The sequence below is a fragment of the Cajanus cajan genome, chromosome 3 (genome assembly GCF_000230855.2).
Source record: "Cajanus cajan strain Asha chromosome 3, NIPB_CcT2T_4, whole genome shotgun sequence".
NCBI classification, from domain to species: domain Eukaryota; kingdom Viridiplantae; phylum Streptophyta; class Magnoliopsida; order Fabales; family Fabaceae; genus Cajanus; species Cajanus cajan.
The window spans coordinates 7,922,458-7,949,295 of NC_138519.1; the positions used below are offsets into that span (position 1 = coordinate 7,922,458).

Here is a 26,838-nt window from a genome sequence, read left to right on the forward strand (position 1 = left end):
TCATTTAGTATTCTTTGTTTGAAATAGAAAATAAAAGTTAGAAATTTTCGATTTTGGTTTGATAGGGGAACTTATTTTAACGTATTCCTTTTGATTATAATAATAATAATAATTAATTAATTAATTAATTAATAAAAATCAAAAGCACGTTGGTCTATATAAATGTAAATATGGATTGGTCAATTTTAATTTTGAAAAATGTATTCAAATATAATTAGGACAATGAATTCTAACTACAACTGAAGATGACATCTGGCTACACAAGTTAACGACGTTATTTAAAGATATCACGAGCACATAAAATAGACACAAAGGAGTTTTATTTGTGTGATCGTGCTTGACTTTTTGTTTTGATTATGTACTTATTCAAGAGCACTTATTTATCCTCCTTATAAAAAAAACAAAATTAATAAAAATATCGTTTTGATTATTTGACTTGAATTTTCTTTCTTACTTTTTTTATTCAAATTATTTAAGCAAAAGAGATTGATGGTGGCACATGAGATCGCTGGACGACACGATACACAAGTTAATTGGTGCGTGCTGGACTCCACAAAAAGTCAAGGGATATTTACACCTTCTTTTTTTTTTTTTCTAGTTCTTTATATCATTTATCTTTTTTTAAAAAAAAAAACAAATATATTTTTTATAAAAATTAATTCCCGGAATATAATTATGCTCTAATACATTAAAGTAAATTTCTATGATGTATTAAAAAATATAGTATGAAAACTAATTAATGTATTTGAATATAATTGTATTACAAAAACTGATTTTCATAAAATCTTTTTTAAAAAAATTAAATTAAATAAGGGGTGTGAATAGCATGGGCAAATTCAAGAGTCCATGAACATGATCCCTGCATCCACAAAACAATACCAAAAATGGGCTAGAAAGTATTGGGCTCGTGCAAAATACGTAATTTTTACATCACTTTTTTTTTATGTTATTATATTTATTTGTATTATTTTCATCTCTTTTTCTTTAAAAGAACATGCATGAGCATGACTACTGGTACTAGCGAAGAAGTGAGAAGAGGGTAATAAATCAAAAGACCCATTTAATCCAACAAATTCTGATGAAAATGTTAGTATTTTTTTCAAATAATATAACAGTGTAATTGTGATCTCCACATATCAATGCCCTTGAAAACAATTTTCTATGTAGTTTCTTTCTTTATAATTGAATTTAGTATATTTAATATATATATATATAGAGAGAGATGAGGGTTCAAACGACACCGGTGTAACTTTTAATAAGTGTTATACCACTCAATAACTTTAAATTAAATGTGAATTTTGTAAACTTAACCGTTATATTGAAAATTCATATCACTATATTAAATTTTGTTAAAATTGAACAATAACTTGAGAGTAATCAAAGTGTTCATATTTTAGTATATTTTGACATAAATATATTACGTCAATTTTGTTTTATAAGAATGAAGTATCAAATCATCTTGGATTAATATAAAATTTTGTATATATGATTTAGAAGTAAAGAACTTTCAATCTAACGGTTAGATTTACAAAATTCACATTTAATTTAAAGTTATTATTGAGCGGTGTAACACTTAGTAAAAATTACACTGGTGTCGTTTGAATCATCCTTTTATATATATATATATATATATATATATATATATATATATATATATATATATATATATATATATATTATGGCCTATATACATGGTTAATAATAATAATAATAATAATAATAAATAAATAAAACTTGTCAAGATGATTCGTTTGTTGTTGTGAAAAAAAAACAACTTTTGGTAAGGTTCCGATAAAAAACAACGAGATTTGTTATAAATAAAAAAAAGACAAATGTAACACAAAAACATAAGTAACAAAATTGAATGAAATAAAAAAAAAACTTTTTTTTCACAACAACGAAGTAAAAAAGTTTAAAAAAAAATAATAAACGAAAGTTTTACCAACTTCTAATTAAAGTATGAAAATACTAACGAACTCAAAATTAATGTATTGGAATATAAATTAACTTTACCGATCATATCATCTAACCATAATTTATCATATATAATAATATTTTATAAAATTTTCTAATAATTACTTTCAAAATCATATATAATTAAAATGATTTCTAAATAAATAATATTATAATATTTTTTACATTTATAGTACATAAAAATTAAACTTAATATAGTACCACTACAAAAAAAATAGTGAAATAGCCGTAGAAAATAAGTGTTGGCTAATTAGCTGATGTAAATACTGTCAGAAAAGTTGATCCTATTTTAAGATGTAGCGTCGACTTTTTCGATACTAAATTTAAAAAAGAATACTTGTTTTGAGCTTGGGGAGACTTGGCTTTAAAAGAATACTTGGTTATTAAGCTTGGAAAGACTTGTTAAAAGAATATCCAAATATTTGGATAGTTGCTTGAAGAAAACAAGTCAAAGAATACTTAAGGTTGAGTCAGAAGTGACTTGTTGAAATAATACTTGTATCTTTGTTTTAAAGATAGCGGAATTCAATCTGGTTAGATTGAAAATTGGACGTAGTTTTGGTGGCTGAGACAAACCAATATAAAAATACTTAGTGTTCTATCTGATTGCTCTTTGTGCTTCATTTGACTGGTGTTACTACTTCACTACAAAAAAAAACATGAGTTTTTGATACACACTATTTAACCTCTCTTTTAGTGTTTATCTTTTTTCTACAGTAACGATTCAATAGGTCATTACACTTAGTACAATAAAACAGTTATGCGATGAAAATCATAAAGGATTCAACTACACTAGAGTTATCATGCAACAATACTTAGACATTTGCAAAAAATATATGTATAAGACGTAAAAAATATAAAACAATCCCTGCAAATAAAATCATGTGTGTGTGAAGAGATCCACTTATTCTAAGAGTAAATTTACCTAGACTTACTCCACTCATAACTTGTGTTCTATATCAAATTTCAATGATCCAACTATTGAATTAAAAAGTTATGACTGTATAGATCAAGTCTACAAAATTTTTAAAAATTTTAAAAATTATTTGATATTTCATTTCATTAATTCAAATTGACTGATAATCAAAAAAAATATTTTAACTATCCAAACATTGAATTAAAAGTTTTTAATGTATAGATCAAGTCTACAAGTTTTTTTAAAAATTGAAAATTATTTGATACTCCATTTTATTAATTCAAACCAACATATAAAATATTTTTATGATTATTTGTCAATTTAAATTAATGAAATGAAGTATCAAATAGTTTTCAATTTTTTTTTTTTAATTTGTAGACTTGATCTATGCATTCATAACTTTTAATTTAACGGTCAGATTATTGAAATTTGATATAAAATATGCATTATTGCGTAGAGTAAGTCTAGGTAATTTGATAGACTTACTCTTATAGTAAGTGGGTCCCACCTCCTATACATACATACATATATATATATATATAGTAAAGTATACTAATATCACAAAATCCTAATGTTGGTCAATCAACTCTAAATACCAAGGGTGACAAAATGGGTCACAACCCGCTAGCTCGTCAAAAATTGAAAGGTCAAGCTAAGTATCCTAACCCGCTAACCTGAATGGTGAGCCACGGTGGGTTGTCCCTATAATGTAAGTTTAATTAAGTCACTTTAAATTTATTTTATGTATAACATGTGATTTGTTATGCTACAAATTTGTTGCACATTTGATTTATTTTATTGTATGTAATTTAAGATTTGTTGTGCAATAAATTTGTTATAAGAGCTATGAATATTATTATAATTACATATTTATTTTGTTATACAACAAATTTAACATTAGTTATGCAACAAATCAAATCAAATCAGTTATAATTTGAATTTTTTATTTAGGTACAATGATTTTAGGGTTCTCAAAATGAGTTGGCTTGACTCATTTGGCCCAACCCACCTCATCTCTCTTTATAAGTGGGTTAACCCAGCCCAACCCACTTGCGTTAATTCCATTTTTTAGCTTAGTCCAACCCATTATGGGTTGGTGAGTTAGATGGGGTCAGTTTACCAACCCACCTAATTTTTTTTGTTTTTTAAAAATCTAATTTAAAAATAAAATTTAATATAAAATATCCTCCAATCTAAAATAAAAATTATCAAATTAAACATCATGCATGCAACAATAAACTTAATTAAAAAAGTATACAATTTCAAATAATCAAAACTAAAAATAAAATAAAATTCTTGCCATTGAAGTGGTTGTCCATCAACATTAAACTTTATTGGAGACTTGTGTAGATAAATTTATAGCAATTTCATGTTGTTTAATATCAACTTTATCTTCATCTACCAAAAATAATGGTACCTTATTAAAATAATACATATATATAATAATAAATGGTGAAGTGGGTCATTAGTGGGTTGGAAATATGGCAGGTGTAAGTGGATTAAGTGGGCAATCTAGTCCACCATGGATTCAACCTGGATGGGCTAGGTTGAAAGTGAGTTTGGTTGAATCTTTTGGCCAATGATAAAACTCTTGGCTTTTTTGGCCAAACTTAACCCATTTTCAAGGTGGACCAGGTTGAATCATGAGCTAGAACTCACATTGATAACTTTAACTAATTTATATACGTCATTTAGATATTAAAAAAATGTTGGAAGAGTAATTCAAAATAAATATGCAAACTTTTTTTTTATTTTCCTTTTTCCCTTTTTGTTTTTTGTATATTTTTATTTTTTTGGCTACCCTTAGGTGGGGCAAGTTAAGGTCTCCAACCATTTTTGTTTGGCAAGTCGGGCTAATCCATTTTGCCATTCCTATTAAATACAACTATTGTGTCAAAATAACTTAACAAAATAAGACCATCTCCAACATGGCCAACCTCCAAGCATGTGCTCCACCTAATCCTATCCTACTCTCATAACATCTCCTCTAGTTTTTATGCAACTTCAGCTTTAAAACTTGCATCACATGTTTAACACAAAATTAACAACTTACAACTTTAAACAACAAGCTATTATTGACTTTAAAAAACTTAAATCATCATCATAGACCAACATGAAGTTAGCGAAAAAATACACAGAAGGGGGGTTGAATGTGTGTGTGAGAGAGAATGAAGGAATTTTAAAACCGTTTTCACAAAGAGACTATTTTTCGTCTAAAAAAAATATTATCTAGAACACTTGAAAACTGTGCATGGTTGGCTTAATAAAAGATTTTTCGTCTAAAGGTTTATCGTCTGCACAAGGAAAATGTTTCTTAGAAGGAAAATGTTCTTTAAGATAATGAGTTGCGCAAGTATATTTTTCGTTTGAAAATAGTTGTAGGAAAAAATAATTAGTAGATAAAATTTTCAGTATGATATAACAGCTAAATAAAATTGCGTCTGAAAATAGATAAGGAGTGCAAAGAGTTTTATACAAGTTCGCTCGACCTAAGCTACGCCCAGTCTCCTTCAATTGAAAGGTTCCACTTATCACAACGGATTACAAGTATTATCAACCACTTCTGGTTCGTCAACTTCACTCGTCGATGCTAGTATTTTTAAACCACTTTTGGTTCCCCAAGTATTATCAACCACTCCTAGTTCATCAACTTCACTCGTCAACGCTAGTATTCTTAAACCACTTATGGTTCACCGAGTATTCTCAACCACTCCTGGTTCTCCAAATATTCTTTCAAATAGCCTCTCCAGGCTTTACAATAGATGAATGGTTTGAGTGTGTGTATAACTCTCATAGAGAGGATAGGATGGTTTCTACACTCACTAAGGTATACAACCTTAGTTTTATAGAGATGTATTTTCGAGTGTGTATATTACTCTCACAGAGAGGATAGAATAGTTTCAACACTCACTAAGATAAGTTATCTTAGATCTACACAGATATACAAGATTGTACAAGAAGAGATGTAAGTTTGCTTTGACGTTTGTTTTCCTTATTGCTCGTTTCTTCTCTTCTCTCCTCTTCTCTTGTTTTATCTTGATATTTATAGCCTTGTGATGAATCTGCCCGTTCTTTGAATTTGAAAGTGTTCGTTGGAGTGAAGCTTCCTGTTGGTGCAGATAGCAGTTCGTTCATGGCTATATATGTAGATCTTTCATTTAATGCATTTGATCTTGCATTAAATGTTTGCTTTCCGAATTTGTGTTACATGAAGTCTTTTGCGTAATTTGTTCACTTTTATGTCTGACTTCAATCATAACCTAGGTATATCTATTCTATTTCATTCATTGTAGCTGCAGATGCGCTGTCTTTTTCTGAAAAGTAGGTGTACTTTCTCTAACACACGCAACTTTGACTTGTGGATTTGCGCTCGTCTATTTTTCTTCTTTCTTTTCACACTTTTGATGACTTCGTGTACTCTTCTATGAGTGTAGACAATATATGATATTCCTCGTTGTGAATAGTGGACTTTAGACGCTTTTCAACATTCTTCGTCTGCATCTGGAATTTGAGTCTGCGTCTAAGAGATAGACTTTGAATTTTCTTTCCGTCTGGTCAGTTGTGAAGATGGAAGACTTTAATTCCATCTGGAATGTTTCTTCGTCTTGTGTTATCCATCGTTTGATACTTTTGTTGACCTTTGACTTGTAGTGCGTTAAGGTTCATATGTCATCTGTACGGACTTCATCTGGTGCTTGACCAACTTTTATCTTGTTTTGACTTAGCCTAGTTTGATGCTTGTTTTGGTCTTTCGTTTGATACTTCAAGACTTCGACTGGTATTGCTCCTTGTCTTGTATGTATTGTATTTTTGTTTGGCTCTTGATCACATTTAGTCTTGAAGCTTGATTAATTTGTCTGATGTTTTGTACAACTCAACCAGGCTTTATTTGGTTTGACCACAATATGTGTAGTAATATTTACTTCATCTTTCATTTTTGTCTGTTCTTATATTTATCTGAAACACTAACATACATGTTAGAAATAATAATATGTATTATCTTTGTCATGTTCAAAACCTTATTGGGAATTTCTTTGTCTGACTTAACAAAACATACAATGAATTCAATTCAATCATCATCAACTACCATGTAAATAACCAACACAATAAAGAGGTAATTTAGAAGATTACAAACTTTAAAGGAAATAGGCACTTCAATCCATGAAGAGCGCACTCTAAGTCAATGGAATTCGCTCTAAACGTTCACAGCTTGCTTTGATAGAGAGCATCTCTAGGAGATTTGATCAACTCACTTAAGTGAGTAAGTCCTTCTTTAAGTAACAAAAATTTACCTAGAGCAATCAACAAACACTTCAAGCGAGCCAAGTCAAAAAGTACTCTTGAAATGGTCGCACTAGCTCCCTTGAGTGAGTGAGTTCTTGTTCTAAGCCACAAAAATTCACTTAGAGTGACTAAGTACGTGCTCCAAGCAACCCAAGTCAAAAACCCTTTTAAAATGATTGCACCGACTCACTTGAGTGAGCTCCATGAGCGTTCTAAGCGAGCAAGCCTAGAAAACATGCATGCAACTCATAATCCACCACATACTAGCATCATACAATATTCATAAATTGAAAAAGAAAAGAAACATGCAATAACAATGCACCACAAGATCATCAATTCTTCTCTCTTCACCAAGAAACCCCAAGAACAAAGAACTCAAGGTTCTATCTTTCAATTTTAAACATAAATGCTTTGCAAAGCATGAATTAATAAAGTAAAATCAACAAATCCAACGTAGAAGATTAAACAATAAACTTCCCTTACCTTGAATCGCTCAGAACAAGAAAATGGAAGGAAAAACGATGAAGAATGAAGGCTCCTCAAGAGTTCATCGTACAAAAACCCCAACCTTTGATTCTCAACTTTCTACCTTTGAATCTTCAATCAAACACCACAATTCTGCTACATATGGAAGGATTGATACGCTTCTATATAGAGTCAAAAGAAGAAAATGACTCTTTTGGTTTTAAAGTTGGACCGTCCCAGTCAGATACCGACTGGTCAACGCAATCCGACCGGACGTCACTACGTGTGGCAGACCGACTAAGATTGCATGTGGTCGACAACTCAACCTTAAGCCCTTTCGCCTTCTAGGCTCAGGACTGGAAGGGTAGTGGACCGTCCCGGTCAGATATCGACTGGTCAACGCGGGCCGACTGGACGTCACTACGTGTGGCAGACCGACTAAGATTGCATGTGGTCGACAACTCAACCTTAAGCCCTTTCGCCTTCTAGGCTCAGGACTAGAAGGCTAGTGGACCGTCCTGGTCAGATACCGACTGGTCAACGCGGGCCGACTAGACTTCACATGTGGCAGACAGATTAGGACTTAGACCGACCCCCTCATTAGGGGCACTCGGTCTATATCCGACTATAACCCTGTATACGACCCTGCACCGACTCCGCCTGCCTAATTCGGTCGATAACCGAGTAGGCCCTCCCAAATGGTCCTAGTCGGTTAAGAACCGAGCACTGAATCTTATATCGATATCATCCCCGTCAAATATCTTGTAGATAAGAGCGGTTAACAAAATCCCTTTATTCTCGGGGCCCAAGAGGCCCATGAACGACATACCATAAAACCCAAAACCCTAGAGTTGAGAAGGCAGATTACACTTTTGAATGCTCTGGCTCTAAGGCACGATCTAGGAAAAAACCCTAGTCCACCCTTTGGCCGGAACATTTTGGCGCCCACCGTGGGGCTAAGGTAAAACTCTTCCTACGCCCCAAGTCACATAGAAGACCTAACACTTTATCATGGCGAGAGGCGGCAATAACAACAACAACTCACAACCCCCTACCATGGAGGAGATGATGACCATGATCAATGGCTTAAGGGAGGAGAATGCACGGTCCAGGGAGAGAGAGGAAGCCATTCAACGTGAAAACGAGGAGATTAGAAGGCGAGCGGATGAGATGCAGGCCAGAATAGCAGCCAGTACCAGGACAGTGGAGGAAGACGTCATGATGGAAGTCCCCAGGGATTTCTGACCTTTCTCGGAAGCCATAGAGGCCGAGATCATCCCCAGGGATCATCGGATTCCCCAAGTCGAGCCTTTTGATGGGACGCAGGACCCCAGCCAGCACTTAACAGATTTCCGAGCTCAGATGTTGATCTGTGGAGGGAGCATGGAGGTCCGCTGCAAATTGTTCATGGGCACACTCAAGAAGGCGGCGCTTGATTGGTTCAGCGGTCTTCCCGACCGATCAATCACCGATTTCGACGTCTTTAGTCGACTCTTTATGGCACAGTTTGCTGCTAACAAGAAGAAGCCGCCGATCACGTCGGATTTATTGGATCTTAAGCAACAGCAGGAGGAATCACTGAAGGATTTTCTGCAAAGGTTCAATGAGGTCGCCTTGAGGATAACATCTTTGGATGAGAGGATGGATGTCATTGCGTTCCAGAAGGGCCTGAGGTTTGGAGCTTTCGACATCGCGCTGGAAAGAGCAAACTGCCAGACAATGTCGGAGGTGAGAGCCTTCGCGTTGAGTCACATTAAGACGGAGGAAGGGCAGATCAGCAAGAGAGCAGCGGAAAGCCGAGAGACAAGAGGCAGTAACAAGGAAGGTAACAATCCTGACAAGTGCTCCGCGATAATCAATATGAGGAGTCCGGCGACAGTGAAAGAAGTCCAGCAGTTGACAGGGAGGATGTCCTCCCTCTCTCGGTTCCTTTCAAAGGCAGCCGACAAGTCGTTGCCCTTGTTCCAATGCTTAAAGAAGAACGATCGGTTTGCATGGACAGACGAATGTGAAAGAGCATTCGGTGAACTCAAGCAGGCTCTCACCTCACCGTCAATCCTCACCAAACCGCAGACCGATCTCCCGTTGCTGGTATATTTGTCGGCATCCGATAGCGCCGTCAGTGCGGTCTTAGTGCAAGAAAGAGGTAACTCCCAACTGCTTGTTTATTTTGTTAGCAGGGTTTTGCAAGGGGCGGAGGTTCGTTATCAAAAGATCGAGAAGTTGGCACTTACCATAGTCATAACCGCGCGGAAGCTCAGACACTATTTTCAAAACTACGAAACAGTAATCCGAACAGATTACCCTATCCGGCAGGTATTGCAAAAGCCTGACCTTGCTGGCAGAATGATGAAGTGGTCGATCAAGTTATCCGAGTTTGCAATCGGGTACGAGCCGAGAGGAGCCATTAAAGCTCAAGCGTTAGCCGATTTCTTGGTGGAACTGACCCCACCGGCTGAGGAGGACTCTTCAGGAGAAAGTGAGTGGATCCTATCGGTCGACGGAGCTTCGAACTTAGTTGGCAGCGGAGCGAGAATCGTCCTTGAAGGCCCGGGAGGCATACTTTTGGAACAGTCGCTACGCTTTGAGTTTCGGGCTAGCAACAATCAGGCAGAATACGAAGCGCTATTGGCGGGGATGGATTTGGCACAAGAAATGGGTGCAACGAGCCTGTCGGCCAGGAGCGACTCACAACTTGTGACGAGGCAGGTAGCGGGAACTTTCCAGGCGAATGATCCCCAACTAGCTCGGTACTTGGAAAAGGTTAAAGTCATGTCGGCCGACTTTACCAAGTTTTCTTTGAATCATGTCCCTAGGGAGCAAAATTCTCGAGCCGATCTCTTGTCAAAGCTAGCAAGCACAAAGAAGCCAGGGGTTACTCGGTCGGTCATTCAGGAGACGTTAACGCAGCCGAGTATAAACCAGGTGCAAGGGAATGTCCTATTCATCCAGGAAGAGCTGAATTCTTGGATGGCCCCGTACATCGCATACTTGACCCAAGGGGAGTTACCGGAGGACTAAAGGGAGGCATCGTTGGTGCAAAGGGAGTCGGCCAGATTCGTAGTCATCAATGAAAGGCTGTATCGGAGAGGTTTTAGTTCTCCTCTCCTAAGGTGTTTGACCATGTCGCAAGCACAGAGAGTGATGGATGAAGTACATAGTGGAATGTGCGGCAGTCATATCGGAGGCCGAGCTTTGGTGTACAAAGTAGGCCGAGCAGGGTACTTTTGGCCATCCTTGAGGAACGACTGTGTCAATTGGGTCCAAAAATGTGATGGATGCCAAAGACACGCAACCCTACATCATTCCCCAACCGAACGACTACATTCAATCTTATCCCCCTGGCCCTTCCACAAGTGGGGGATTGATATTCTCGGCCCATTTCCGATCGCAGTAAGGCAAATGAAGTTCTTGATAGTAGTTGTTGATTACTTCAGCAAATGGATCGAGGCGGAGCCAGTTGCAACCATCTCAGCAGAGAAGGTTAGACCATTTCTTTGGAAGAACGTGGTGTGCAGGTATAGAGTCCCTCAAATGCTCGTTTCCGATAATGGGACACAATTTGCAAGTGCGAGAGTTCGTGATTTTTGTAAAGAGGTCGGCATCCGAATGGCATTCACTTCCGTTGAACACCCACAGTCTAACGGCCAGGCGGAGTCGGCCAACAAGGTAATTCTTTCAGGTTTGAAGAAGCGTGTCCAAGACTCAAGCGCTTCATGGGTAGAGGAGCTTCCCCGGGTGCTATGGTCATACCACACAATCGTTCATTCGTCGACTCAAGACACTCCATTCAATTTAGTGAATAGAACAGACGCCATGATCCCGATTGAAATCACAGAGCCCTCCGTACGCACCACAGCTTTTTCTCTGCATCCACGCTTTGATCTCGGACTAACCTGACCTCTTCAAGCTCTTTCTCGAAGTTCGATCTCTCGGAGTCCCAAGCCTTCCTTTCATTGTCGAAGGCACGCAGACCTTCAAGCAATTTATCTCGTTCAGAACTCACCCACTGAAGATCTGCCTTGCTTTTCTTCACGGCTTCCTCGAGAGAATTGATTTGTTTTCCCTGCAGCTTGATCTCTCGGGCAATTCCGCGAATTTTATCTTCATTAACGAGAGACAAAGCGGAGAGGCGATTAGTCAAAGACTCAACCCCCTTTGCAATTGAAAAGGGGCTCATTTTTTCTAAGTCCTCCTTATCGCCCTCAAGCAGATCGGTGTTGCGGATGTGAGATGAATGGTTAAACTTTTCGTCCCAGAAGGACAAAGTTTTCCCTTGGTCAGCACCATGGTCAAGGGGTTCCCAGTTGTCCCCAATACACATACTAAGTGTCCTTTCAGTCGATTGGACCTCGACGTCCTTTACAAGCTCCTCTCCCCCGATCTCAGTTTCGAGATTGACCAGGGTGATGGGATTCTCGGTCTCCCAGCGACGCTTTTGGGGACTCTCGATGACGACACCCTTCTTTAGAGAGGCCCCCGCACCACTCGCCTTTTCACCGACCGCTACTACCCCGACAGCTTTGGAAGCTTCTTGCTGCTTCCATAATTTCCTCATCTCACGATTGCTCAAGCTTGCCATTTTTTCTGCATAAGAATTGAACGCACATGTTATTATAGGAAAGCGCAGAAGTCAAATAAAAATAATATTAAAGGTTATCGGCGAGAAACCGACTACCTATATAGATTCTCAATTCACTGGGTCTATTTTCTAAGTCTCGAAGCCTAGTGGTGCTGAAAATCGTTTGGAGCTCCTCAATTTTTTTAATGTCCTCTTGATCTTCCTCGGCGACCTTCTCGAGTGATAGACCACCATAAGTTACCGTTCGTCGATTCCAATACAGAAGGAACCCGTCAAGTAAATTTTCATTCCCAGGGGTACATCGAAGTCAGAAAAACGACTTCTTAAAGTCCTTGTAGGACGATTGAAATAATGTCAAAAGTCCTCTTCCATTTACCCCGCCAATGGACACCCAACCAGTACGTTTGCTCACTCGGGATTCAAAAAAATAGAAAAATTTGTCTACAGTCGGAGAAATGCCTAGACCTATGCACAAAATCTCAAACCCCCGGATAAAAGCCCAACCATTTGGGTGAAGTTGTGTAGGGGCTACATTCAGTATGTGGAGAACTCCTTTTTCACACTCAGAAAGGGGCCACCTCACCTAAGTTTTGAAATTAAAGTAGTATAGCAGAAGGTAAACTTCTCGGTGGGAGTCCCCCTGACACACACGGGCTCCCTATCAACACACGGCTCACAAACAAGGGCGTTTTCCCCCCCTTCGCAAATCACATGTTCATTACAGAAACTATCAACTATGGCCCATGAATTCATACAAGATTCACAACGCAAAACATCGTCCTTTACCCACTTATACATTTCCCATAATTTAAAACTGTCATTTTCGACAAATATCCTTAAACCTTTCTAACTTAGGGGGAAACTGAAGTTTCTCTAGAAACAGAAAGGGGGTAGATGGGCGTACCTAAAACCACACAACAACTCTTCCTCACCCTACAAAAGGCCACTGGACCGCCGTGAATCACCGTGCACCACCGCAACTCTAAAATGCAATAGGGAGCGCCACCGGAGAAGGAGAGTACAAGAAAAGAAAAAACAAATAAGTTAAGGGAAGTGAGGTCCACCCTTATTTATAGAACCCCAAGGGTCGCGCGAGTAGGGGGAGACTCAAAGGTTACAACGCGCGTGGGGCGTTGCAACTCTTAACCCAAGGACCCAGGAAAAGGGTAGGGGGGCCCACACCATTAACTCTAGTAACTGGCGCGACCACGTGGCCCAATCATGGGATACGTCCCCTGCGATACCGTCTTTACAATAAATGTATGTCCCTTCTTGAAGAAGGGGAAGAGACATGTCTTGTCTGGCCTCGGGAAGCCACGACTCTACATCAGGTCGTGGTTCTCGGCCCACCACCGATGACAACCAAAGTGGCTGTTGCCTTACCCTGGGCCCGATTCTGACCTACGCCACACGATTACCCCAGACCGACCAGGAACACAAGTGGTTAAGTGAGACCTTAAGCCCTTTCGCCTCCTAGGCTCAAGACTGGAAGGCTAGTGGACCGTCCCGGTCAGATACCGACTGGTCAACGCAGTCCGACCGGACGTCACTACGTGTGGCAGACCGACTAAGATTGCATGTGGTCGACAACTCAACCTTAAGCCCTTTCGCCTTCTAGGCTCAGGACTGGAAGGCTAGTGGACCGTCCCGGTCAGATACCGACTGGTCAACGCGGGCTGACTGGACGTCACTACGTGTGGCAGACCGACTAAGATTGCATGTGGTCCACAACTCAACCTTAAGCCCTTTCGCCTTCTAGGCTCAGGACTGGAAGGCTAGTGGACCGTCCCGGTCAAATACCGACTGGTCAACACAGTCCGATCGGACGTCACTACGTGTGGCAGACTGACTAAGATTGCATGTGGTTGACAACTCAACCTTAAGCCCTTTCGCCTTCTAGGCTCAGGACTGGAAGGCTAGTGGACCGTCCCGGTCAGATACCGACTGGTCAACGCAGTTTGACCGGACATCACTACGTGTGGCAGACCGACTAAGATTGCATGTGGTCGACAACTCAACCTTAAGCCCTTTCGCCTTCTAGGCTCAGGACTAGAAGGCTAGTGGACCGTCCAGGTCAGATACCGACTGGTCAACGCGGGCCGACTGGACGTCACTACGTGTGGTAGACCGACTAAGATTGCATGTGGTCGACAACTCAACCTTAAGCCCTTTCGCCTTCTAGGCTCAGGACTGGAAGGCTAGTGGACCGTCCCAGTCAGATACCGACTGGTCAACGCAATCCGACCGGACGTCACTACGTGTGGCAGACCAACTAAGATCGCTTGTGGTCGACAACTCAACCTTAAGCCCTTTCACCTTCTAGGCTCAGGACTGGAAGGCTAGTGGACCGTCCCGGTCAGATACCGACTGGTCAACGCGGACCGACTGGACGTCACTACGTGTGGTAGACCGACTAAGATTGCATGTGGTCGACAACTCAACCTTAAGCCCTTTCGCCTTCTAGGCTCAGGACTGGAAGGCTAGTGGATCGTCCCGGTCAGATACCGACTGGTCAACGCGGGCCGACTGGACTTCACATGTGGCAAACAGATTAGGACTTAGACCGACCCCCTCATTAGGGGCACTCGGTCTATATCCGACTGTAACCCTGTATACGACCCTGCACCGACTCCGCCTACCTAATTCGGTCGATAACCGAGTAGGCCCTCCCAAATGGTCCTAGTCGGTTAAGAACCGAGCACTGAATCCTATATCGATATCGTCCCCGTCAAATATCTTGCAGATAAGAGCGGTTAACAAAATCCCTTTATTCTCGGGGCCCAAGAGGCCCATGAACGACATACCATAAAACCTGAAACCCTAGAGTTGAGAAGACAGATTACACTTTTGAATGCTCTAGCTCTAAGGCACGATCTAGGAAAAAATCCTAGTCCACCCTTTGGCCGGAACAAAAGTCTATCTCTCTAAACTTCTCTCTAGATTTTCTTAGAATATTAACTTGTAACATTCAAGTCTTAAGAAAATCACTCAAATTTGATCAACTTTAACTTCAACTTAAAATAACTCCAAAACAACTTATATAAGGATACAATGTCATATATTTAGAGTTCTAAAACAATAATAATTATAACATAACTTTTAAAACAACACATATCATATATTTAAATAATAAAATAATAAAAACATACAATGTTACAAGTTAAATAAATAATAGTTTTTACCTCAATATATGTCATTATTTATACTAATTTTAATAAACTTTTGTATGATGAACTTTGATGTGAGATTAACAATTAAGTAATATACTCCTTAACACGTATTTCACCTCCATTAACCTTAATCATGAAATATTATGTTCATGGTGAAACCTAATTTGGCTAACCGAGGGGGTGTCGACATCCGAGGGGTTAAGGGGGTGTCAACATCCAAGGGGGTCGAGTACTTTATCGTGTAAGTTGGTCAAAGGTTCACTTAATAACGTATTTATATTTAGTGGTCGACGGATCTGAGGGATATTCATATGTATCTAATATTCCAAATCAATCATTTGCCTACCAAGGGTACCAAAAATTTTAGTGACTCTTTTGGGTTAACCTATCCCTTCAATTCTTGGTCATATGCGAGGACCTGTAGTATAAATACTAATTTTATTACATAAAATAACAAAAAAAAATATATAAACCTGGTCAATATATTTTAAAGTTAGAATTAAATATGTTTTTAGTCTTTTAAATTTAAAATAAATTTATTTTTTATTTTTTTAAATTTAAAATTATTATTTTTAGTCCCTATAATTTTTTAAAATTTTATTTTAATTTCTTAAGTTACCAATAACATATTAAAAGTAATATATTAAAACAGTTGTGTAGTATCAATTGATTTAATATGATACTTTTACTAATGAAAATATTAATAGATATATTTTATGCGATTATACTTTATAATTTTTTTAATAAAATTGAAGTATAAGGATTAAAATAAGATTTTTTAAAATTATAGAGACTAAAAATAATAGTTTTAAATTTGATGAACTAAAATCAAATTACTTTAAATTTAAGGGATTAAAAACATGTTTAAACCTTAAAATTATAATAAATTAAATTTGAATTAAATTTAGAGATGTGAAATGAACCAATCCAATCTCACATGCATGTTAATGTTTACAAGTGACTTTGTAGTTAATTTGGATTGAACCGATTTTTTATAGGCCGATTAGGCTTAACCATTTGGTCCGAAAAATTAGCCTAATTTATTTGTAATTTTATTTTTATTTAAATTGTTAATAATAAAATAAAAGTATTAAGCCCAATATAAGTTATTATTAACCTAACCTAGCTTAATTAACCTGTTTAGTTAGACTAAATTAATGTTATTCTTTCGTTTTTTTGGCCAATCCATATCTAACACTTTTTAAACTCAAGATATTTAAATAATAAAATAAAACTAATAAAATTAAATTTTCTACTAATTCCATCCTCCGACAGTTTGAAATGAAATTGCTGTTATATTGTTGTAAACTTATTAATATTTGTATTCTAAGATGATCATGTTTAAATAGGCAATACCGTGCGTCCATGCCACTCTACTGTACTGCATTGCATTGCTTGCTTCTCTTCTTCCTTCTCCTAAAATAGCACTTCCATCATCCCAGGCTTCACCAAACAAAGTTCCTTGCAAGATAACATTTTCAAGAAACAAACCTTTCCCACACCAAACACAAACACTCTCCGATCTCCATCCCTTGCACGGTTTAATTTCCCACTTCCCTATATTATATGACCCTCAACTTCCCAATTCCCTTCAACCACTCTTACTTCCGCTGAGTCTGTTTCTCTCAGTAAAATAACGCCATGCTCCACCAAGGTGCAACGTCGACGACAAAGGACGAGGCAGTGATAGGTGTCGTTTTGTTCGGAAAATACGAGATTCTCAAATTACTAGGCGTTGGCGGCTCCGCCAAGGTCTACCACGCGCGGAACGTTCACACCGCGCAGAGCGTGGCGGTTAAGGCCGTCAGCAAGCGCACGCTAGAGAGAAACGGTTACGCGGCGCACGTGGAGCGGGAAGTGGCTATCATGCGCCGCCTGCGCCACCCCCACACCGTGCGTCTCTACGAGGTCCTCGCCACGAAGTCCAAGATCTACTTCGTCATGGAGTTCATCGCCGGCGGCGAACTCTTCCACGTGGTCGCCGGCGAGGGCCGTCTCACGGAGGACACCAGCCGCCGCTACTTTCGCCAGCTGGTGTCCGCCGTGAGGCACTGCCACTCGCGCGGCGTCTTCCACCGCGATCTCAAGCTGGACAACCTCCTCGTGGACGGAGACACGAACCTCAAGGTCTCCGACTTCGGCTTGGGCGCGCTGAGGAGCCAGATTCGACACGACGGCATGCTCCACACCGTGTGTGGGACCCCTGCCTACGTGGCACCCGAGATTCTCGCGCGGAAAGGGTATCACGGTGCCAGCGTGGACGCGTGGTCGTGCGGCGTCGTTTTGTTCGCGCTCAACGCCGGGTACTTGCCCTTCAATGATTCCAACATTACCGTTCTTTATAGGAAAATCTACAGAGGACAGTTCCGGTTTCCGAGGTGGATGTCGAGCGAACTCAGAAACCTCGTCACGAGGCTGTTGGACACGAATCCCGATACGAGGATAACTCTTGATGAGGTCACGCGGGACCCGTGGTTCAACCGGGGCGGCTATTCGGATACTATAACCCGACCCGAGGAGTGGGGAGAAACCCGGGTTGTGACCAAGTGTTTGAACGCGTTTGACTTGATATCTTTTTCGTTTGGGGATATGTCGGGTTTGTTTAGTGACCCGGAGTATTCGGATTTCACGGAGCGGTTCGTGACGAGGGAGGTGCCGGAGAGTGTTATGGTGGCGGTGAGGGAGGTGGCGGTGACGGTGACGGAAAACGTGACGGCGACGAAGGATGAGAGTGGCTGTGGAGGAGTGAGGATTGAGGGGTTGGATGGGAACTTTGTGGTTATGGTTGGGTTTTACCGGTTAACGGATGAGCTGGTTATGGTTGAGGTGAAGAGGAGAGAGAGAAAAGAGGGAAGTGGGGAGCGGTTTTGGAGAGATGTGTTGAGGCCCTTGCTTCTTGCATTGGCTCATTACCCGGTTTCTCGGTGACTTCAATTCAAATGATTTACCAAAATAATTGCCTTTCATGATTCCTTCCTTTGCTTTTGCTCTAATTTAGTAAACTTTCATGTCATTAATTAGGAAGTGGGCTAACGATAAAATCAAGCCAAGTGCATGTTTTAAATAAAATCAAGGGATAGACATTAATCACTTGAATATTCCTAATCTTCTCTTCAACAAGAACCAATTATGTAAATGTTTATTCAAAAGTTTATCCGATCAAAACTTGTATCTCAACAATCCTTCTTTCAAACAAGGGACCTAATCTTTCATGCAAATTTTTTTATATGAGAGTTATTGGTTGTTACCGAACCTAACATGCGGTTCTGATACCAGAGATGGGATTATGGTATTTATCTGAGAGGATATATTATGAAGTTGTTTTTTATAGGGTTATTATATAAATTATTATTTTTTGTTTTATTTTATTGATGTGGAACTTGTTTGCATTCTAACAGTTGTGTAATGTGTAACTATTAAATCATTGATAATCGTCAAAACATGCAAAGATTTTATTCACTGTTTAGAAGGGAAAACAAAAAGGAGAATTCGATTTTTTTCTTTTTGGTTTCATTTGGAAACAAAGTGACAAGCGTAAGCGGTTGCAGTTTTTACACGAGACTGAAAGACAGGGTTGGAAGCATGCAGCATGCTGTTTTGCTAAGTTCATAGTGAGGACAAGGTTAAAAGGGTCCACTCTTGCATCATGTTTATTCCATTATATGCCTTTTTGCTCTATCCACTGTATGTACGTAGTCCTGAATTTTGTGCAAACCATGTGGAAATGTTCACAATTTTCTTAACTTTTTTCTTTTTTTTGAAAAGATGAATTGGATGTTATATATATTAGTATGGTTTTCTGTTTGATTCTCATATATCGGATAATTAGTGAAAGAAAAATATCTCAAACGCTTGCGCTAGAAGTTGAAACAAAATAGTAAAATGATTTTGCAATATCGGAAAGGACAAAAAAATTCAAAAAAAAAATGTAAACATAGAAAAGAATACAACTTTTAAAATTGTTATAAATTAACTAATCGTGCATGAGTAATAATTTGAAGATTAGAGAACAACTTACGAATGAGACAGACAAATTCTTTTGTTATTTATTTATTTATCTATTCATTTACTATTATCATAGCTTACCTGAGATGGACAAGCACTGTGGGAGCATGCAGCATGCTATTATAGTAAATTCATGGTGACAAAAGCAATTAGCAAGGGAGGCTAATCAGGGTCCACTCTTACATTTTATTCTTTATTATGCCTTTCCTTTATCAAACCACATCTAGTCATGCAATTTATTAACTAGTCATATATGATTAATAATCGATTATTAGGGCACCAACTTATAAATGAGACGTACTTACGAAATTCTCCTATTTGTTTATTATGTAATATAATATATTAATATTCTTGGAATAAAAGAATCTCTTATAATAATCAAAATGGAATTCATCAAACTGATATGAAAGCAACGCCATATCAAACTGTCCCTCATCTTATATTGAACTTGGCCAGGATCAAGCATAGTTTAGTTTTGTTGTTAAGTACTCCGTGCTATTTTGTTTAATCATTGATATTTTGAAATGCATCTTTGTTTTTCTTGTGTTGTAAGACTAATTTTGTCTTAATTAATTTGTCTTCATACGTACATATATTACCAATTAAATTACATTTTTTAAATTTAGTCAAACATTTTTTAAAAAGTGCATCAATATATACATTGAGCAATGAGCATAACACTTGCGCCAAAGGTAATTTTCCACGCTGCTTCTATAGGATTTAGCCAAAAGTCGCAATTGCACCAAATTGCACAATTAATTTTTGAGAGAACCCATTCTTTTTAATATTTTTAATTTATGATATCAAAATTCAAACTCAAAATTTCAACTTATTTTGTTTAAGCTTAAACCCAAATAAAAGTTAGAGTTTTATATTAAGATTGTGCATGGCAGTCCTATATATATGACCAAACAAACACTCAACAATTTTGATATCATATCACATGAGACAGCTAAGAACAATCTTATCAAATATGATGCCTTATGAAATGAATGCACATGCACAACAGTTTTAATATCTTAATCCATTGAATCACGTCCGAAGGAAGGGATTATTACTTATGATAGAAGCAAGTTATAACACCGAATTCAACTTGTAATTTTCATAAAATGCAACTTGTTAAAGTAACTTCTGCAAGACGGATGTTTTGAGGAGGAATGAAATCATTAAAACTCCATGAGTAGATAGAATGCCAGAAGGGAAAATTTCTCATGCTTGATCAATACGCACTCCACAACGTTCATGCTTATGCTTGCACAGCTATTTATTTGCCTATTCATATTAGACACCGTGATAATTTATTTTGTCAAAATTTACAAACATTAAATAAATAAACTATTGTTAATTAAATTATCCATCACATATATATATATAGCACAAAATATATAGGGTGTGTTGAAGAGTTATTAGGTGTTGAACTATATATATTGTTTCAAAACAGTTGTCCATAACGGACTTAGGCTGGTTTGATTTTGTTATAGGTTTCAAAGTTTAATAAGAATCAAATTAATTCATCGGTTCTAAACATATGAAAATTGGTGTAAAACAAAAGAACATGAACATTAATTAGGGTAGGGTATTGGAGTTTACACAAACAAGAATAAAGTTTATAAGAAAAAAAAATGACACAATATTTAGTGTGTAAAAAGTTATAATCTCTCTAAAAACCAAATATATGGATAGATTAGATGTACTCTCTCTTGAAGTAAGAAAACACAACGCTCTAATTAAAATGAAAGAAACACGTAGACGCCATACATAAATATTCTTTAAAAAAACGTAACTGAAATTAATGTAAACTAATATTTCAATTGTTGCATTATATAGAATAAATGTGTTTTATATAATTAAAATTTACATAAGTAAATATTCTAGTTATATATATAAATTAAAATTTGGATTTATGATGAATAATTTAAATTATAAATAAAATATTTTTAACTATTGATATTAAAAAAACTATTAAAATTTAATTGAAAATTAAAAACAAAAGAATATGATTTAAAATGATTGAGATAATTTTTTAATTTCTAATAATAAAAGAAGTAATTCTAATTAGTTTCCATTTTTTTTCTTTCCTATTTTACTTTTATATATTAACTACATATAATTTATAATTATACAACAAAAATAATTGTTAGTAACAATAAACATAACTTTTTGTGACCATAAAAATGATTGCAAAATGTTTTACGAGAATAAATTAAAAGTTATGCAATGTCCGTAAAAGGTTTCACTATCAATTTAATCTGCATCCTTGTTAATTGTAATGAAAATATATAAAATATAACTCAACAAAACTAAAGATATTATTATGTCTGAAATGTTTTTGTTTGTGAGCGAGTTCTTTTCTAATTTCGTGAGTGACCAAAAATAAAAGTAAAATCCGACCTGCCGGATTCGAACCAGCGACCTAAGGATGTCTGTTACTCCAACTACAGTCCTCCGCTCTACCAACTGAGCTAAGGTCGGTTTGTTTTACCTCTTCCAAAAGGATATATTTGATAATATCTAATTTTATTAAACAAATATCACTATTTACTACTCTCTCTACTGCAATGACAATAATGTCTGGATTTGGGTAGATCTACGAAGGATCAAACAATTGTGAAAGAATAACACATTTATACAGACAAATTACGTATGTTATTTTGTTATTAACAAGGTACTTGACAATTCCTGTTATATAATGGGATGAAATGTGAAACTCGTAAACTCGCTAAGGAATAATTTTGATCATAATTAGATAATGATTCCGTAAGATAGTCTAATGTATATATTTAGTACTTGGCCAAATCAATATGGGTTAAATGATGGATAAAGTTTGATGTTTCTTTGGTTTAGAAAGAAAAAATTGATGAGTGGATAAGTTGTCCCAATTGCAATTAAGAAAAAAATAAAGAAATTATTTTTAGGAGAGTAAAAGAAAATGACAACTCTACTTGCTGCCACCTTATAAGTAAGGGTGGGCATGAATCGGTTTTTTTAAAAAACCCATCCAAACCGATCCGATCCGCTTTTAAATAGATTGATTTAGTAGATTCTGATCCGATCCGGTTTACTGATCCGATTTTGAACCGAACCTAATTAATGGATCGGATAGTTGATCCAGATTTATGGATTAATCCATTTTCAAAATGGATCGGATAAAAACCGGTTTAAAACCAGTTTTTTGAAACCAGTTTTTTGAAACCGGTTTTTTGAAACAGATTTTTAACCAGATTTTTTTGAAACAAATTATTGTATATTTTACATCAACAATATGATTAAAAATACCAATAATATAAAAAAAATATTTTACAAATTTATGATAAACAAACGGCTTCCCTCATTCTATAAATAATAATTTGTTTCTTATTTTTATAAAAAGAGTCTTATACCCTTATATATCGTTGTCTTCAAGATGTTAATTAAGAAATCCTTAAATTAAAAAATCATGCTAAAAAATGAATATCCTAAGATATTGATAAAGATTTGCTTCCAAAAACACAAGGGGTGATTTATCTGAAGATGAAAGGAGAATGAAATCCTTTTATTAGATCACTCCATCTCTATGACTTAGCTTTCATTTATTTTAGCCCCACGAGACTCCCATTTTATGAGTCTCCCACGCTTTTCTCTTTGCCAGTTGCCTAGGAGCCATAAGAAACGAATTACAGACCGGGCCAAGGTCATGCAGCAGAGGACTTGTACAAGTCAGAATAGCAATGTGCTTGAGAAGAATAATCAAAAGCAGTATAGTGTAACCAACAAAGGTAATTCAGCTTCAAAGGTAATTGATACTCCAAAGGAGTATCTAGTTTCCAAAAGAAAGAGTATTTCCCAAAAGAAAAACTATAAAAATAAGGATGTTCACAGTGAAGCTAGATGTTCTAATGATGCAACTAATAATTATGAAAACAAGTCCATAAAAAGCAATATTACAACTGATGGAAGTATTGACCAGGATGCATTTAGCATGAAAGGAAGCTATGGTGATGCTTTAAGTGTCCTTTTGAAGAAAAAGCTGCAAGAATTGACATCTAGAATTAACCCGGCTCAATGCTCTCTGATGACAGAAGGGTTTTCTGCTAGTTTAAGATCTAGTTTGGAAGACAAATTTCAGACTCTGGTAAGGAAAAAGACAAAAGCTTTCACCACAACCAGCTTAGTAATAAATTGGACAGCACGCATGTTGATTGTTTGTCAAGTGATAATATGATGCTTAACATGAATGTTAACAAACGTATCCACCTAAGCAAAAAACAAGTAACCAAAATCATTCATACTGTTGCAGATACCATTGGCTCAAGATACCACCGATTTACCCGCACGTGTACTGATGAAGGCTGAAAACAGCAATACTCTACATCTGAATTCTGAAACCATATAGAATACGCCTATGACTATGATCATAATATAATAACATCCTCAAATCTCAGTTTCAGTTTGCACAACACAAATCAGAAAAGTGAAGGGCATTCATTTCATTATTTATTACCTTAATAAGCCTTCTTGATCTCTGCAGCAGATGCATCAACATTGACACCTAACATGTCATAGTAGGCAGTGTCCTTCACCATAGCTTGTGCCAATCGAATAACAATTCACACCTTCAAATTAAGAAAATTGAATAAATGCCAAAAGGGGGCAAAAAATTACAAATTAAAATAAATAGTTAGCAGCATGGTATCAATAGAAAACACTAGAACATTAAGAAAGTTAAAATGCTCGTTAAATAATTTGCTAACACAAAATTTGGAACCAACCTAGAAAAAAAAATGGAATAAGTTTCGAACTTGAGATATAGAGAGTTAACAATTCGAAGGAACCTCGGATTTCAATCATCTCCAAGTGTAACAGAGGAGGCTGAATAAGTAATGTCTGGTGGGGAAACAATTGCTGTAAAATAAAAAAAAGGTTATCAATTATTGATCAAATTATAATAAGTATATAATACAATAATGCAGTATAAAATAGATCTAGCTTATTACTTTGTTCAAATTTCTTCAACTCTTCAAAATCCCCATTTTCATTTGAAAACAATGGTAGCTGTGTTCTTTTAAGCCAATCTTGTGTGCAAATAAGTGCTTCTACCATTCTAGGTGTAAGAGATATGGATCAAGAACTCTTCCTCCAGTACTAAAGGCAGATTCAGAGGCCACTGTAGAAACAGGTATAGCAAGCAAATCTCTAGCCATTTTTGAAAGAATTGGAAATCTACCCGAGTTGAGCTTCCACCAATTCAAAATATCCAAATCTACGTAACTCTCTTCTAAGGCTTCCTCCAAGTATTTGCTTAATTCAGATTTATTAGAGCTAGTTCTTTGAAAAAAATGGTTATAACCATAAGGGTCATCACTACCTCCTTCATTGAATTGAGCTTCTTGTAAGTTAACTTCTATTTCATCTCTTCCACCATTATACTCTTGAAAAAGTAACTTCAAACTAGACTCCACTTTTTCTTTTAAATTAGATGCCACCTCACCATCAAAATTTTGACTAATCAACCAATGCATGAACTGTAATTTGTATCCTGGATGCAACACAAGAGCAATAAGTAAAAACTTATTTAGACGATCAGCATTGCCCCAATACTTATCATATTTCTTCTTCATATTTTCTGCCATAATGCATACATTTATATCCCTAGAATTGCACATTTGGCTGATCTTCTTTCCAATTCCAAAGACCTCAAACATGTATATATTGCTAGTTACATAAACTGAGCCAGACATGCGCAAAGTAGCATCATAAAACAATTTTAGAAATGGTAGGATTGCACGCACAAATTCCCAATCAGCATATGAAGGAACACCTTTTACCTTTTCTAACTCTTCGATATACTTCTTATCTTGCATCTCAAGCTCTTCAAAAGCCTTGTGAAGTTTCAATGCAGCCTCTAACATTAAGTAGGTAGAATTCCATCTGGTTTCCACATCCAAGCAAACAAGGCCTTTGTATTCAATATTTTGTTTCTCAACACATGTCTTGAATTTAGCCAACCTAGAAGGGGAAGATCGTACATATTTTACAGCACCGTGAATTCTCAAAATAACATCAATGTTATCCTTGAAACTTTCTTTCACAATCAAATTCAAAATATGGGCACAACAACGCATGTGAATATAATCTCCCTTCATAACCAAACTATTCCAAGAAATTAACCTTTTTTTTAGATATTGGATTCCAACATCATTTGACGAGGCGTTATCAACTGTCACAGTAAGAACACGATTCAACCCCCATTTACTCAAGCAATGTTCAACCTTTTTAGCCATGGTCTTTCCTGTGTGACTAGTGACTTGACAAAAGTTTAACACCTTCTTTTGCAGCTTCCAATTGTTGTCAATGAAATGAGCAGTCAAGGACATATAACTCAAATTTTGAGATGAAGTCCATGTGTCTGTGGTGAGGCAAACCCTTTGACAGTTTTGAGAAATAAATTCATTCAAAATTTCTCTTTCACTATCCCAAAGTTTATAAATATCACGTGCTAGGGTAGTACGTGAGATGACATTAAGAGAGGGTGCTACAATGCTTAAAAACTCACGAAAAGCTTCATGCTCGATACATCGAAATGGGAGCTCCATTGCCACAAACATTTTGACAATTGCAATTCTCAATGCTTGTTGGTCAATTTTGGGCCTAGCCAATGAAGGGGAAGAAACCATGGTTCCAGATGAGTCTGATTTTTGCTTCTTGCTCAACATGTTATTTGATATACCCTTGCATCTACGTAAATGATTTCGCATAGCACTTGTTCCATTCTCAAACCTAATCAATGTACCACAATGGTTACATTTAGCTCTCTTATCTATGTTGGGCTTTGGCTCCTCAATAAAGTGATTCCATACATCAGATCGATTCTTACGCCCTTCAGAATCGCGAGGCGGTAACATTTGTTCAGCTACATGTTCTATAGTGTCAGAAACTAAAGTTTCATTTAGCTCAGCCATGTAGTTGTTCTACAATAGAAAAGAAAAATATGATGTAATTTTGTCATAGAGCCCAATGCCAATTCTTGCTACAAGTTAGATAATCCATTGGAACGATACTAAACCATCTCATGTTAATTTGTATGCATATAAAGCACACACCTAATTCCAACCTTTTTACTGAATGAAACTTTTTGACCCAAGTCTAAAACCAATATAAGATAGATATTGATCTATTCTCCAACTTTTATGATTATCCCAGAATTAATATATTCCAGCTAATGATCCATTTTTCAAAACCAATAAAGAAACATATTAAGTAAGCAATTGAAGACTATCGCTCATGATACCCACTTTGTCTTGTGTCTTTTCACGCAAAATTATACAATTTTAGAAAAAAGAAAGAACTGAACCAAAACCAAAACCCATCACCCAAACACTCCAATCGAAGAAAAAATGCGGAGAATCGACAAACTCACCAGAATAGTTGAGAACTTTAGACAACAAATTAATAAACCTGCAAAT

General features: G+C 36.8%; 3 protein-coding genes and 1 non-coding gene across 4 annotated transcripts; 2 read left to right on the plus strand and 2 right to left on the minus strand.

Moving 5' to 3' along the window:
- Window positions 1-9,022: 9,022 nt before the first annotated feature.
- LOC145956010 (uncharacterized) lies at window positions 9,023-10,660 on the plus strand. The gene has a single exon (XM_083071565.1). The coding sequence runs from the start codon at window positions 9,023-9,025 to the stop codon at window positions 10,658-10,660; it is 1,638 nt and encodes a 545-aa protein (XP_082927691.1).
- A 6,036-nt stretch (window positions 10,661-16,696) lies between these two features.
- Window positions 16,697-18,347, plus strand: LOC109814144 (CBL-interacting serine/threonine-protein kinase 14). Its single transcript, XM_020378505.3, has one exon. The coding sequence runs from the start codon at window positions 17,033-17,035 to the stop codon at window positions 18,317-18,319; it is 1,287 nt and encodes a 428-aa protein (XP_020234094.2). The 5' UTR covers window positions 16,697-17,032; the 3' UTR covers window positions 18,320-18,347.
- A 3,434-nt stretch (window positions 18,348-21,781) lies between these two features.
- TRNAY-GUA (transfer RNA tyrosine (anticodon GUA)) lies at window positions 21,782-21,868 on the minus strand. Its single transcript is given in 2 exon segments — window positions 21,782-21,817; window positions 21,832-21,868. It is a non-coding gene; the product is annotated as a tRNA-Tyr (tRNA).
- A 2,600-nt stretch (window positions 21,869-24,468) lies between these two features.
- Window positions 24,469-26,334, minus strand: LOC145956011 (zinc finger BED domain-containing protein RICESLEEPER 2-like). Its single transcript, XM_083071566.1, has one exon. The coding sequence runs from the start codon at window positions 26,332-26,334 to the stop codon at window positions 24,469-24,471; it is 1,866 nt and encodes a 621-aa protein (XP_082927692.1).
- Window positions 26,335-26,838: the final 504 nt, after the last annotated feature.

Excerpts from the sequence above, each read along its gene's own strand:
- LOC109814144 (XM_020378505.3), top strand. The coding sequence starts at position 17,033 with ATGCTCCACCAAGGTGCAACGTCGACGACAAAGGACGAGGCAGTGATA.
- LOC145956010 (XM_083071565.1), top strand. The coding sequence starts at position 9,023 with ATGGAGGTCCGCTGCAAATTGTTCATGGGCACACTCAAGAAGGCGGCG.
- LOC145956011 (XM_083071566.1), bottom strand. The coding sequence starts at position 26,334 with ATGGCTGAGCTAAATGAAACTTTAGTTTCTGACACTATAGAACATGTA.